Genomic DNA, 14,764 nt, shown 5'->3' on the forward strand with positions numbered 1-14,764 from the left:
TTGGTTTTAGGTTATTATCACTTTAGTAATAGTTATCCTTGTGCTATTTGGGCTACAAAATTAAAAAACAAATATAGCAGGGGTGCCCGGGTGGCTCAGTCAGTTAAGCATCCGACTTCGGCTCAGGTCATGATCTCACAGTTCATGAGTTAGAGCACCTCATCAGGCTCTGTGCAGTCAGCAAAGAGCCTGGAGACTGCTTCAGATTGTCTCTCCCTCTCTCTCTGCCCCTCCCATGCTCCTGCTCGGTCTCTCTCTCTCAAATAAAAACAAAAAAATTTAAAAAGCAAAAACAACAACAACAAAAAAAACAAATTTAGCAGAGAAAGAAAAAAGTCAACTTGCTCACTATTGTAGAGAAATGACATTCTTTGCTTTTGGTACCACAGATTTGGATTAAACATCTGAAAGTCTTTGAAACAAAGTATGAAAAAATTACACAACCAAAAAAAGTCAAGATAGCAGTTATCAAAAAGGGCTAAAACAAGGAAAACAAGGATGCAGCAGTACACAGTGTAACAATTTTTGTAATATTAACATAATGTTAAATATTCCCAACAATGATTATGGTTCTAAAATTTGGCCCTTATAATATCTGACACTAAGCAAAGCAAACTTCAAATATAACACAATTTTGCACATAGAAATGTACTCTATAATCTATACTAGAAGCTCTAATCCTGACATATGGTTATGGAGTCAAATTGTACCAAAAAAGGGGGGAGCAGGTACTTACCTCAAAATCACACTCTTCTCCCACAGCATATTTGGTCATGATCTCCAACCAAGCAGTATCTACTAACTTCTCTAGAGAGGCTGTGTTATGGTGAACCATTTCCAGAACAAGTTTCTCGTACCAGGCAGGGAACTCTTCCTTCAAACTAAACAAACACATTATTAGTTACCAAGAAAATGCAGAAAAACCTATCTAGAGAATTAATTCAAGTTAATTCAAACATTTCTTTAGCAAAGCTAAGTGAGGCACTGGGGAACACAAAGATTAAAACCATGTGGCACACAGGACAAAGAAGGAACTGGTAAAGAACTCTGTCAGATGGACCTATCCAGGTTAATTTTCTCATCTGGAAAATAAGAGTAACAGGCACATCATCAGTAAGGCTGAACATTTTCCCATTTGTTTTTATAGTAGACTTCCCTTTTCAGGTATGAATTATTTATTCATACCCTTTGCCCATTTTTTGTTAGAAGACTGTAACTTGAGTCTATTTGTGTTACACCTTCATCAAGAAAATGTTTCCCTATGCATTCATTCAGTTAGTACCCACAATGCCTCAGGAGGGGTGTAGAATTTTGATTTTATGAGTAAGGAAAATAAATCAGGAAGGACTGGAACCATGACTTGAACTCCAAAGCTCTTGCAAAAGTGAAACAATTAAGTGCTACTTTCTACTTATTAAACTCACGAACATGCCCAGTATAAGCAAGGAAAGAGTGCAATGTGCATTCATGCACAGCTGACAGCCTAGGTTTCTACTCTTTTGGAAAGCAGTTTGACAGTTATCAAAAGTGTCAACTTGGGGCGCCTGGGTGGCTCAGTCGGTTAAGCGTCCGACTTCAGCTTCATGATCTCACACTCCATGGGTTCGAGCCCCACGTCAGGACCTGTGCTAACAGCTCAGAGCCTGGAGCCTGCTTCAGATTCTGTGTCTCCCTCTCTCTCTGCCCCTCCCCTGCTCATGCTCTGTCTCTCTCACTCTCAAAAATGAATAAATGTTAAAAAAAATTTTTTTTAAAAAGTGTCAGCATGTGCACAAAGATGGTCATTGCTGGATTCTTCATGATAGCAGAAAATAGGAAGCAATCTAAATGGAAACTCATTAAGATCTCCAGTTCTGGGGGCGCCTGGGTGGCTCAGTCGATTGGGCGTCCGACTTCGGCTCAGGTCATGATCTCACGGTCCGTGAGTTCAAGCCCCGCGTCAGGCTCTGGGCTGACAGCTCAGAGCCTGGAGCCTGTTTCAGATTCTGTGTCTCCCTCTCTCTCTGACCCTCCCCCGTTCATGCTCTCTCTCTGTCTCAAAAATAAACAAACATTAAAAAAAAAAAAATTTAAGATCTCCAGTTCTGGCCAGTTCAATTAATATTTGTGTTGCAAGGCAAGGAAGGACCAGGCATGAGAACATTCGTACACATCCAAGTATCAGGCTTACTATCATCATATTCCCACTCTGTTCATAACTAAAAATGTTCCTCCAACTGACTGCTAGATTTAAAATCTCTTACCATACTGCCTTAAAATTTACCTGAGTTATATCTGCTTTTCCCCATTCCCATCAATAAGCTTCTAGTCTCCCTGCCTTTGTTAAGGCTTTTACCTTTGTCCTCTCCCCACCATCCTCCCTCCCAGCTTAATCATCCTCCAAAGATGTCCTCAGACTTCCTTAACTCCATGAGGCCTTTTCTGGCCCCTATAAATGCTTATTAATAAGCCTCCCAGTCACCAAGCTTTTTAAAACTTCATTGTCCACAGCTACTTCTGGGGAGTGAGGATGGACGATGATGTTCAGATTCTTTTACTAACTCTGTAGTGTTTACATATTAAACAAGTATGCATTACTTTTATAAACCAAAAAAAAAAAAAAAAAAAGATTTCTTCTTGAATAAAAATTGCATAATCATACTTTTTCAGTAATCCCTCTCATCATTCTCTACATTCTGTTCACTATCAAATCACATAAAACATTCCCCCATCTGTGTTCTTTAGAACTTCACTCTGCTGTAATGGCTTCTAAGATCAAGTAAGTTTGAGATCCACAAGGTTAAACCAAGCTACAGTTTCTTTACTGGAGGTCTTCTGAAAATCTTAAATACCCTAAGTATTATGACTTTTCAAGAAGTTTGTAGCAGTTTTCCAAAGTTATGGCCCAAAACCCTCTTTTCAGGAAGGATTACAGACTCCAACTCATTATTTCTATTCCCAATAATGCCATCACTCTCTACCTGAATACTATCCTAGCAAGCCCACATCAACTTCCCACCTGCTTTTCCTTCTTGAACTCTTCCTACACAGTTCCCAGATTAATCTCAAAGCCTAAACATCAATCACCAAAACCATCCCATGTTTCTCTCCTGTTCAAAAATTACTGCTGTCCTCCTATTGTTCACAGAATTAAATACGAATAGCTCATCTTGTCTTCCATAATCTGGTACAAACTATATTTCAAGTGTTACCTTCCTCATAGAGCCACATGAAGTTTTCCCTAACAATTCCAGGTTAGTCTCTACCCTCTAAATTCCCATTGCCTCTTTGTGTGGAGGAAAGCAATTTATTTATATTTTGAAACTGAATTCTCTTATTACTCCTAACAGCTTTTTATGGATTCTCTTTGGATTTTTCCCAAAGGGTAACAATAACTGATTTCCTCTTCAGTACTCTTCATACTCTTTGTTGTAGGTTAATGGTTACTATCTTTTATTTACATATAATTTTCACACACACAACTTTTTGTCTCAAAAAGATACCCAGAGAAGGCAACATTATCTCTATTTGCAAAAAGCAAACAGTAAGTGCTCATATAGTGCAGAGGATAGTGTCTCAGCACTGTAACCAATTCAAGAATAAGTCAAATATGAGACCTGCCCTCAAGAAGTCCACAAGCTAGGAAGGGGAAAAAAATACTTTCAAACAGAGACGGAGGCAAACCATAAGACACTCTTGAATACAGAGAACAAACTGCGGGTTGATGAGGGGCACAGGGGCAGGAAAAATGGTAATGGCACTGAGGAGGGCACTTGTGGGATGAGCACCGGATGTACGTGATGAATCATGGGAATCTACTCACAAAGCCAAGAGCACACTGTACACACTGTATGTTGGCTGACTTGACAATAAATTGTATTTAAAAAATAATAATAAATAAATAAAAAGATTTTCTTCTTAAAGTCCACAAGCTACTGTAGGGGTCAGCAAAAGCCCAAGGGCCAAATTCAGCCGACCACTGGTTTTTGTAAATAAAATTTTCTTTTATTTACAGCCATTCACATTCATTTACATTTTACCTATAGCTGTTTTCACTGTACAATGTCACAGACAAATAGCTGAGACAGAGACCCTAAAATATTTACTAAGTGACACTTTACAGATAAAGTTGCACAACTCCTGGTCTAGTACACTAAACAAGACACATATGTAATTAACACTAATCCAGGGATGCCTGAGTGACTCAGTCAGCAAAGCATCCAACTTTGGCTCAGGTCATAATCTCACAGTTCGTGGGTTCAAACCCCGCATCAGGCTCTGTGTGGACACCTCGGAGACTGGAGCCTGCTTTGGATTCTGTGTCTCCCTCTCTCTCTGCCCCTCCCCCTCTCGTACTCAGTCTCTCTTCTCTCTCTCTCAAAAATAAATAAACATTAAAAAACAAATTTTTTTTTAGGAGGGGCCTGGGTGGCTCAGTTAGTTAAGCAGCTGCATGACTGGGCTCAGGTCATGATCTCACTCACAGCTCTTGGGTTCGAGCCTCGCATTGGGCTCTCTGCTGTCAGCACAGAGCCCACTTCAGATAGATCCTTGGTCTCCCTCTCTCTCTCAAAAATAAACAAACATTTAAAAACAATTTCTTTTAAAGTAATAACACTAACCCAAAATGGAACAATGTAAGTGACCAAACAAAGAAGAAACAGGCACCAGATTAACAGACTCAACTAATTATTAGTCAGTGATGGAACCACTACTAGAACTAGGTCTTAACTGAACCTAGTGTCATTACACCAGCAAAAAAAAGCAGAACAGTATTAGATTACTAAACTGTATGCTCTCTGCTTATCTGCTACCAACAGAAGTCAATGAAAAGTCCACAGAAAAAGTTTCTATTCCCAATTCCCGAAAGAGTTCTGTTTTATTATCACCCCTAGTTTCCATGTATCTTTTGCAAGGTCCTACTGCCCAAATTCTGAGTGTTTTCTCTGAGAGAATACCCACATGAGTAGGCACTTTCAACATACACAAGTGTTTTAAGTTTACGTATTTATTTTGAGAGAGAGAGAGAAGAGAGAGCAGGGGCAGGGCAGAGAGAGAGGGAAATAGAATCCAGAGTAGGCTCTGTACTGTCAGTGCAGAGCCCAATGCAGGGCTTGAACTCACGAACCATGAAATCATGACCTGAACCAAAATCAGGAGTTGGATGCTTAACCGACTGACCCACTCAGGCACCGCAAACTGTGAATTTTTTTTTTGATAGCCACTGTAAAGACTATCCTAAATTTCAAATGACCACAAAATAAAGAAAATTTTCTAATTTGCTGCCCCTGTATTACTTCCAAGTTGTGTCAGCTTCCTTTGCTTAGAACATTTCCAGAATATTTACAAGGTAAAAGTATAGAGCAAGAACACTTAAAAGCCTGGTAAATACCCTAAATAAGTGTACATACAACGATATATTCCACATACTTTGTTACCAGCAAAATGCCACTAGGCAAAGGCACTCAGATACCAATACATTATACTAATGTATTCTAATGTACGCCCATAAATTTAAATACAAATATTGCTTTACTGTTAATATTCCCTCTTTCCCAATAATTTGAAGATGGTGCTAGAAGGGCAATGCTTCTATTACTTACAGTTCAGCAACTTCCTGTTCCTCCTCCCAGGCCTCCTTGTGTGTTAGCTGACTGCTTCCGGTACTCTTACAGGTCCAAATGCGCTCACTGTACCTTTCCAGGCGGGCCTCATACTCTCTGTTAGCAGTCGCTCAGGAAAATAATAATCAAGCAACTGAGAAAACTCATCCACATCCACAAATTACTTACACAGAAAAAAGTCTATAATATGGCAACCTTTCTATATTGTACAGCGTAAGGTAAAATTGAAATCACAGTTTTCAAGTGGCAAATCCAAACAAAATTATTAAAGCCAAAGTATGATTCAAATGGTTTGTCATGTTTTTGTTTTACAAATAAAATATTACTATTTTAGTACAAATGTGATTTATTCAATTCACCTGTTTCAGATTCCCACAGCACTAAAAATTTGTAAGACAAAGGAAAGGTAAATTAAACACAAGTTGTAAGGAATAAGAATGCAAGGTACGTGGAATTGTTACCTAACTTAGATGGTCAGCAAGTTTAAGATCTTCCACAGAAAGAGGAGAGGACTACCCCAGTCTCACAGGCAATTTGAATAGCCCTGTATACCAGCTAATGATCCACTTACTATAAGCTTCCAGCCTACTTCGGAAACACCTGTTGAGTTTAAAAAATAAATTCCATAAAGCCCTAAAAATAATTTCGATACCATATTTATCCAGCCTTTATGTTGCCTCCAATAATACTACACTCACAAGTCATTTACCAGACATTGTTCGGTCTTTGTAAGGCAGATGGAGGAAGAAAACATCCTACAAGTTAGTGCCATATAAATGGTAACTTTCCACATCGTCCCAACTGGAATTCACTATCAGCCAGACACATTCAAATTCAAATGACAAGTTAACTAATTTATTTTATGCACAGCAACAGATGCTACCCAAAAAAATAAACTGACACCACAACTAGAGAATTAGCTGCCAATCTCTGTACTTTCCAAGTGACACTTTTTATAGTAGTTGAAATAAAAGTATTTAAGCAGCTCCCTCTGTAATACTACCTCACAACTCAACAAGTAATTCATTTTAAATATACAGAGATTCTTTGAAATCAGTGCAAAGATAGATGACAGGGACAAATGCATAGATAACCCAAAATAGTAGTTTTAGCCAATAGTATGAGCACCTTCCCTTAGTGTAGCATTCTCTGGATCTGCCAAAAACAAAACAGTTTAAGTCTATTTTCCTCACCAGAGAGGTGATACTAATATTTAAATGATTAAACAAAATAGAGTACCAGAAAAAACCAGGAGTCAAGCTTCCATATAAAGCTATACAAATTCAATCTCACTGAAAATTTATAAAAATTTATAGAGAAAAAAGGAAATAGCATGACTTCCAAAGTGACATTATCATAACTAATCAATAAGATAAATTATTATGTTTGTCTGTTTGCACGGGGAGGGGGGAGGTGAATCATGACAGGAAGAATCAAGGGCGCCAGAGTGACTCAGTCAGTTAAGCGACTTGATTTCGGCTCAGTTGATTTCGGTTCTCACAGTTGATGAGTTTGAACCCCACATCGAGCTCTGCGTGGACTGCGGAGGCTGCTTGGGAGTCTGCCTCCGTCTCTCTCAAAATAAATAAAAATTAAATTTAAAAAAAAGAATCAGAAAGTGGATTTATTAAAGCATTTAAAGAGCTTGATAACATTCTAATAGATTATTTAGTTATACTGAAGAAATTCACTGTAATCAGAGAGAATGTGAGATAAAACAAATAGATCTTAAAGATTAAGTTTCTGTTATTAGCTGTTATTTTTAAAAGTAGGAGTCATGTGCCCAGTGATTCTCCTTTGATCTAGACCTATGCAGCCAACAACATACAACTCGGGTATCACCTAGATGCTCAAATCCAACTTTTTCTAAACTCTTCTTTTTACCCCCTTCCCTTCCCTCCCCTCCTAAACTTGCTCCTTAGCAATTATTCCCAATCTCTCTTAATGGCCCTTGTGTCCAAGTCAGAAATGAGGGAAGCATACTCAGCTCTTCAATCCCTAATTGCGACCACTTAGGTTTTTCTCAGTTCAGTCCTTCCTCTTCCACAACAGAGCCATTATTTAAATTCAGCCTCTGATCCTCCCTTCCCACCTAGCCATAACAGTTTTAAACATTTTAATTGACCTCACCGGTAATCCTCCTCAGGTCCTTTGTGCTTCTCACCCAAACATCCTTTTACTCAATCTTATTTGTTTTTAAACCCAGTTCTACAGCTTACTTTAAAATCTCATTTGCCCTCAGGCCCCTGAAATGCAAATACGTTCGCACTGGGAAGTAATCCTCTGGCTCCCACATTACTGAAAATCACTCCACCAATCAAGATTTTGTTGAGCTTTACTTAGTGGTTTTTATTCTTTTTTTTTTTTTTTTTAAGTTTATTTTTGAGAGAGAGACACAGAGCACGAGCAGGAGAGGGGCAGAGATAGAAGGAGACACAGAAACCAAAGCAGGCTCCAGGCTCCGAGCTGTCAGCACAGAGCCCAATGCGGGGCTCAAACCCACCAACCAACCTTAAGATCACGACCTGAGACGAAGTCGGTCGCTTAACCAACTGAGCCACCCAGGTATTCTTTTAAGAAGAAAAAAAGGGGGAAACTTTTTTTCTCAAATGATACATATTTAAATATTAAATTTTTTTGCTGACTATAGTTTTTCAAACAATACAAGACCCTTCTACCTGGATACATGGCTTTCCCACCATCCTTTGAAAATCACTATCAACATAACATTCTCATTCGCGGTGGCAGTATCAATGCCCATAACTTCAATTACTATCTACATGCTAATAATTTCTAGCACCCAAACTAAACTTCCTATCTTCACCCCCCATTCCCAGTCAAAACGAAAGGGAAAAAAACACCAGATCCTCTTCCAGCGTTCTCTATTATCAGAGAATGACCAACTACCCAAGTGATAACCAAAATACAATCCTTGATTCCTCCCCAATTACCAAATCCTGTCAAATCTACCAAATTGTTTCTGTAATCTATTGTACTTCTCAAGGGCTAGTACATTTGTTCAGATCACCATTACCTATTGCCTCGTTTATTTAGTAACTGTCTCACTAGTCTCAGGGCTACATTCTCAACACTGCAGCCACAGTGAGCTTTCAACCTAAAAGCCTGCTTCCATCCTGATTGAATTTTTTTTCAAAGTTTATTTACTTTAAGAGAGAGAGAGAGAGAAAGAGGGAGGGGGCAGAGAGAGGGAAAGAATTTCAAGCAGTGCAGAGCCTGATGCAGGACCTGATCCCATGAATCATCACGACCTGACACAAATCGAGTCAAAAGACAAGTCAAAAGATGCTCAACCAACTGAACCACCCAAGCGCCTCCTGCTCCAATTTTTGAACAGCCTCCAATATATTTAAGGCAGAATCCAAACTCCTCAGCCTATCTCCCAAGGACTTATATGGTCCAGCCCCTTTGTGTATCTCACCACTAAGCAACTCTATCTCAATTCCCATTTCTTCACTCTAGCTATATAAAACTTCTTTCCATTAAAATTTAAGAATCTTCGGGGCGCCTGGGTGGCGCAGTCGGTTAAGCGTCCGACTTCAGCCAGGTCACGATCTCGCGGTCCGTGAGTTCGAGCCCCGCGTCAGGCTCTGGGCTGATGGCTCAGAGCCTGGAGCCTGTTTCCGATTCTGTGTCTCCCTCTCTCTCTGCCCCTCCCCCGTTCATGCTCTGTCTCTCTCTGTCCCAAAAATAAATAAACATTGGAAAAAAAAAAAATTTAAAAAAAAAAAAAAATAAATAAAATAAAATTTAAGAATCTTCAAGTTCACAAACTCTTCTCTTCTTGATCTATCTACCCTAATCATACTCTAGATATGAACTTAAAAGTGACTTTCCCCTGAAACATTCCCTGAACCCTGAAGCATAGGAGACTGTATTATTTACAAATATTCACCTCCCTTCCATAAAAGGATTCTACATCTCCACCCTCTGCCCTGTGGCTTGCAATGCCTCCTATGGAGAGTAATGCCCATTCCCTCCCCACTGATGTTAGCCTCGGTCACATGCCTTGTTTTGACCAACAGATGAAAAACATGACAGATGCCACTTCCAAGAAACTCAAAAAGCCACCATAGTATCCTCCAGATCTTTCTGCCACCAGAGGGGAGCCTGGGTGGCTCAGTCAGTTGAGTACCCAACTCTTGATTCTCAGCTCACCATGATCCCAGAGTTGTGGAATTGAGCCATGTGCATCAGGCTCTGCACTGAGCAAGGAGCCTGCTTAAGTTTCTCTCTCTCTGGGGGTGCCTGGGTGGCTCAGTCGGTTAAGCTGGAAAACATTTAATTACTTGTGGCTCACATTATATTTCTATTGGACAGCACTGTCTACCTAAGATTCACATCTAGGAATGCATGCCCTCTGACAATACGTGAACAATTTAACTAGTAATCTACGATTAATTCCGAAAATCAAAAACTTAAAGTCCTACCACCCAACATAGGATACTTTTAAGTTTATGTAACTCTGCTCTGGTTGTTACTTTGTCTTATGTTAAGAGAAAGAGAAAAAAATTAAAAAGAAGAGAAAAAAGCCCATTAGAAGGATACTGAGTCAGCTGCCTCTAAATCCTATTTCAGATTTTAGGTTACCAAAATAAGTCACTTACTCTCAAATAACTACTCAGAGCAAATGCCAATTGAGGTTTTTATGTTCCAGCCACTGTTGCACATATAATTGCAGACAAAATGTCAAAGCAATTCTCCAAAGGTTGTGTAAGTTATAAATGACAAGATATTCTCAAATCCTATATATCTCATTATGCATCTACTTTTTCATGAGTTCAAGAGCTACCTCCTCACAATATGCTGCTTCATTGTTCTCTTTAGCCTTCTTTCAATAAAAGTACTTGATAGCCTGAAAGGAAGTGGCCCAGAAAAGTACGGAGGTTAAATAAGCATAACTATAACCCTAAGAGTTCTAAGTGAAATGACAAAGCACCAGCTCCAGATTTGCTTTTTATCCTATTTTCTGTCTCTGGAACAGTCTGTCATCAAGTTAAAAACAATTCTAATCTAGTTTAATTTCTCACTCTTAAGAAATTAAATTATAAAAACCAACCTAAGAAATCATTATTCCAACTGTCCAATAAAATCCTGGCTTGCAACTACAATTTAACTCCAGCTCTTACAACTTGGCTGTAGTCACTCTTGCCTAGAGCCTGATTAACTATGTTCTAATAGCCCCTCCTCATTATACCATCTAAAAGCTCTCATAGGGGCGTGTGGGTGACTCAGTCGGCTAAGCTTCTGACTTCAAGGGCTCAGGTCACGATCTCACAATTTGTGGGGCTCATAGGTTCTAGCATCCCCCCCCCCACAGACTCTGTGCTGACAGCCCAGAGCCTGTCTTCCTCTCTCTGCCCCTCCCCCATCACGCTGCCTCTTTGTCTCTCAAAAATAAGTAAACATTAAGAAAAGAAAAAAATAAAATAAAAGCTCTCATATATTAGTATTACAAGGTTATGAAGTAGATGTTCCCAAGCTTTACAAAGCAGGACAGTAAAGCAATACAACAAACATATTACCCTCAGCAGGCTGCTTGTAGCTTCAGTTTCTCCTTAAAACCCATCTTGACTTACTCACTGTATTATCCTATTGCCAGATAATAACATCAAGAACTGATTCTGATAATCTTTCCAAGGAAGATCTAGTGTATTGCCTTAGTATTAACCTAGGAAGTAACGTCTCATAGATTCAAACCTATAATACAAAAAACGTAATCATCAATATATAAAACCTAGTCATTAAACGTGTGCATCATTCACAACTACCACTGGAAGTTTAATGAAGAGGTACAATAAAGCCTTCAAGAACATACCATCACTTAAAGCTTTAAGTCAATAAAATGTTATACTGATTTGCTATTGCATATACATGCAATCAAACGGCAGGTATTAGGAGAAAATTAAAGATCAAATCCTATTAAAAACATAATTGTAAATATTAAGAACTGGAAACAGTATACTTTAAATGCAGCTGTTAACCAACCACATACCTGTTCTCTACGAAATCACTAAAAGCCTAATAAAGAAATAGACCAACCTGCCAACCACACAGCACAATTGTTTAAAACCATCCTCAAAGAGCTTCCACTTGTAGAAATTCCCCTGCAAGCAATTTCCCCCTCAACATGCAATGCAATGTAAGGACTCCTTTGTTAAAGGGGTTGGTTCTACATACTGGTATAGGAAATACTTAAAATGAAGAATTTTTAAAAATACCTAACATATAAAAGGTGCAGGTTTCAATTTTCAATTGTCATCATTAAGAGAAATTCCTCATATATATCATTACATTTCACCTATTTCTGTAAACGATATGAAAAAGCCTGTACTGCCAATTCTAAAAAATTAGCTCTCTTTTAGCCATTTTTCACATGGCTCAACACCTATCACAGACTTGGAACTTGTCTCTATTGAGTGTGTCTTATGCTACACTCCAAGCAGACATAAAAATAAACATCTGGTAATACTAGTGTGTGAGTATCCACCAACTGCTCAAAAAATGATATCTGAATAACATTTGAAAAGGATATGGCAGATTCCCACAGTAATTTTTTTTAACCCCACTGATGGGGCTCAATATTTTTTTTACAAAGTAGGACACCTTTAGAATAATGATGGATTTAGCAGTTGGAGTACTTCTCCAAAGCTTCCCAAAAGTCCTTACAGGACAAGAAAAAGAACCAGATTATCATGGAATCCCTCCCTAAAATGCACCTTATCTCATACCACTGACAGAGGTTGACTAACATGAAAAACCAAGCATTCCACCTTCTTTTCTGGATTTGCTTACAAGGATAAGGTAGAAAGGCACTGCATTCTACTCCTAACTCTCATCATCATTTCAGAGTGTTTGACCTTTAACAAGTCCACCAACCCTCTGGGTTCACTTGGCAAATGAGGCTAGAGAATCCAACCATCCCCAAGATCCATTTCAGCTACAAGATGCTCTAGCTATATTTCTCCAAGAGCTTTCCTACAGCACAGGCTCACTTTCCAGGCCCCTTTGTATGTAAACACCCTACATCCACAAACTGCACTGGAACAAGAAACGGGCTATCCTGTAAAAGATCGTATTATATCAAAGAGAGGATCAAAATGAAGTGAAATCAAATGATATCATCGCTCACATGGACACTTCCTCCCATACAGAAGCAAGCAAGCAAACAGAAACTAAGAAATCAAATCCTTCCAAAGGAAAAGAGCCGATAAAACTCAATATATTTAGCCTTCACTGCTGAAGAAAGCGTTGAAGAAAGCAAGCAAGCAAGCAAACAGAAACTAAGAAATCAAGTCCTTCCAAAAGGAAGGGCTGATGAAACTCAATGTATTTAGCCTTCACTCCTAAAGAAAGCGTTGATTCAGAAATCTACTCCTTTTTTACACTTGTGCTTCCAAAAGGACTCATCTGGCATCCATAAAAAAAAGTAAATAACAGTCGTACAACTAGAAGACTTCAAAGCTTACACAAGAAACCTTAAACAATGATTAGAAAAGAGGATGCGTCTTATTTAAAACATCAGCCTCCTGTTCCTAAAATACAACATAAAACCGTTAAGTAGGTCTTGGTATTTTTTATATGTTCATTTAAAGGCAGATACCGATCTCCTCCTAAATCGTCAACATTTCAAACCTGTGCATGCCGGGGAAGGCAGGCATCATCTCCTCCAAGATAACTTTTTCTTCCCCTTCCCCGGTCTGGAATTCGTTCTGGGGTATGTGCCTCACGATCCTGTCAGCTCACGACCAGCCTGAAGTCCACTCGGGAGGAGAAAAACCCAAGCGCCCCCGCGGAGATGGGGGAAAAAACGCACAAAAAAAAATCTTGCACAAGCCGGATCACGAGGCCGCGTGGGTACAATTTCAAAAACTTCAAGAGAAAGGTTTAATTTAAAAAGGAAAAGCAGCCAAGGAACCCCGTCTCCCGTTCGTACTTAGGGCCTAATGCCACCCGGGGGAAAGGGGGGGCCGCTCCTCGAAAACGAGGCCCGGGGACAAAGTGCGGAGCCGGGAAAGGATGGAGGGCACGGGGCCCCGGGCCGGCCCGCGCCCCCGCCCGCCCACCCCGCGGAACGGCGGGCTAGAGCTCCCGCCCGGGGGTGCAGGCCCGCCGGCGCCGGGCGCGCTGACAGCTGCCACAGGGGCGGGCTGCGCGGCCCGCCGGGCCCGGCGAGCCCCCGGCCCACCCCGCCCCACCCCGCGGGCGGCCTGGCGGCCAGGCTGGAAAGGATACTCCCGGGTGCGGAAAGCCTCCTGAGTGTGCGCGATGGTGAAGAGCGGCTCCTCGCCGGGAAGCGGCTTCACCAGCGGGAAGGGCTTGCGGCCCAGGAGCGGCGCCATCGCGGCGGCGGCGGCGGCGGCCCGGAAGGCTGCGGCTCCTCGGCGAGCCCGCGGCGCAACACTAGGCCCCGCGGCCCGGAGCGAGCGCCTGGCTCCCGGGGGTGGGGTGGGGGAGGGGAGGGGTGAGAGGGCGGCGCGAACTCGGCTCCCTCAGTGCTGGCGCGGCCGCGCGAGGGCCATGCAACGGGACGCAGGGACACGGAACTCCCACGCACACCGCTGCGCCGCCCGGCAGCCTCCGGCCCAACCTTCGCTACGGGTCCCCGCGTTCGGCAGTCACGACTCCTCCTCAGCTGCACCGGAGGAAATTATTGAAAAATGGCGGGAGATTCCCCTCCTCCCCCCCGCCCGGTCAGCGCACACACTAACTTGCTCCCCTGTGGCGCCGGTGGCGAATGCTCCAATAGGCGGAGAGCCGATCAGCGCTCACGGTCTACTGGCTCACGGGAGCTGCCGCTCTGCGCTTGGGTCCCGCCCCCTTTCCGGGCCGCGTAGTTGGGTTGCAGCGCACCAGAGGGCAGTATGAAGAGGTGAAAGGTCACGTTATGTAAGCGCTGGTGACAGGCCTGCGGGCCTCCAGCGGCGGAGTTGAAAATGGGGGTCAGCGGGGGACCGAAAGGCCTGGAATTCAAAGAGGTCAGACCAGAGAAGCCCCTTAACATATACAGACACTGCGCCATCTGTCACCGACGGCGACACCGACATCCGGGCACCACTGTCCGTGTGGTGCGCCGGAGGGGGAGGGGGAGCGCGCGGCCAGGGGCTTTGTCTTTCCACCGTGCTCCGCCCCCTCCTTAAAGG

At 41.7% G+C, this 14,764-nt stretch overlaps 1 protein-coding gene across 1 annotated transcript in view; it reads right to left on the reverse strand.

Moving 5' to 3' along the window:
- Positions 1-14,329, reverse strand: part of BAZ1B (bromodomain adjacent to zinc finger domain 1B) — a 73,260-nt gene extending 58,931 nt beyond the window's left edge. Inside the window, exons 1-3 of the mRNA XM_086691302.1 lie at positions 13,857-14,329; positions 5,583-5,699; positions 737-881 (exon numbers count right to left, since the gene is read on the reverse strand). Of these exons, the coding sequence (XP_086547428.1) occupies positions 737-881; positions 5,583-5,699; positions 13,857-13,963 (369 nt within the window). The 5' untranslated portion in view covers positions 13,964-14,329. The remainder of the gene's footprint in view (positions 1-736; positions 882-5,582; positions 5,700-13,856) is intronic.
- Positions 14,330-14,764: the final 435 nt, after the last annotated feature.

Source organism: Puma concolor, chromosome E3 (genome assembly GCF_028749965.1).
Source record: "Puma concolor isolate L17-30 chromosome E3, mPumCon1.1.hap2, whole genome shotgun sequence".
NCBI classification, from domain to species: Eukaryota; Metazoa; Chordata; class Mammalia; order Carnivora; family Felidae; genus Puma; species Puma concolor.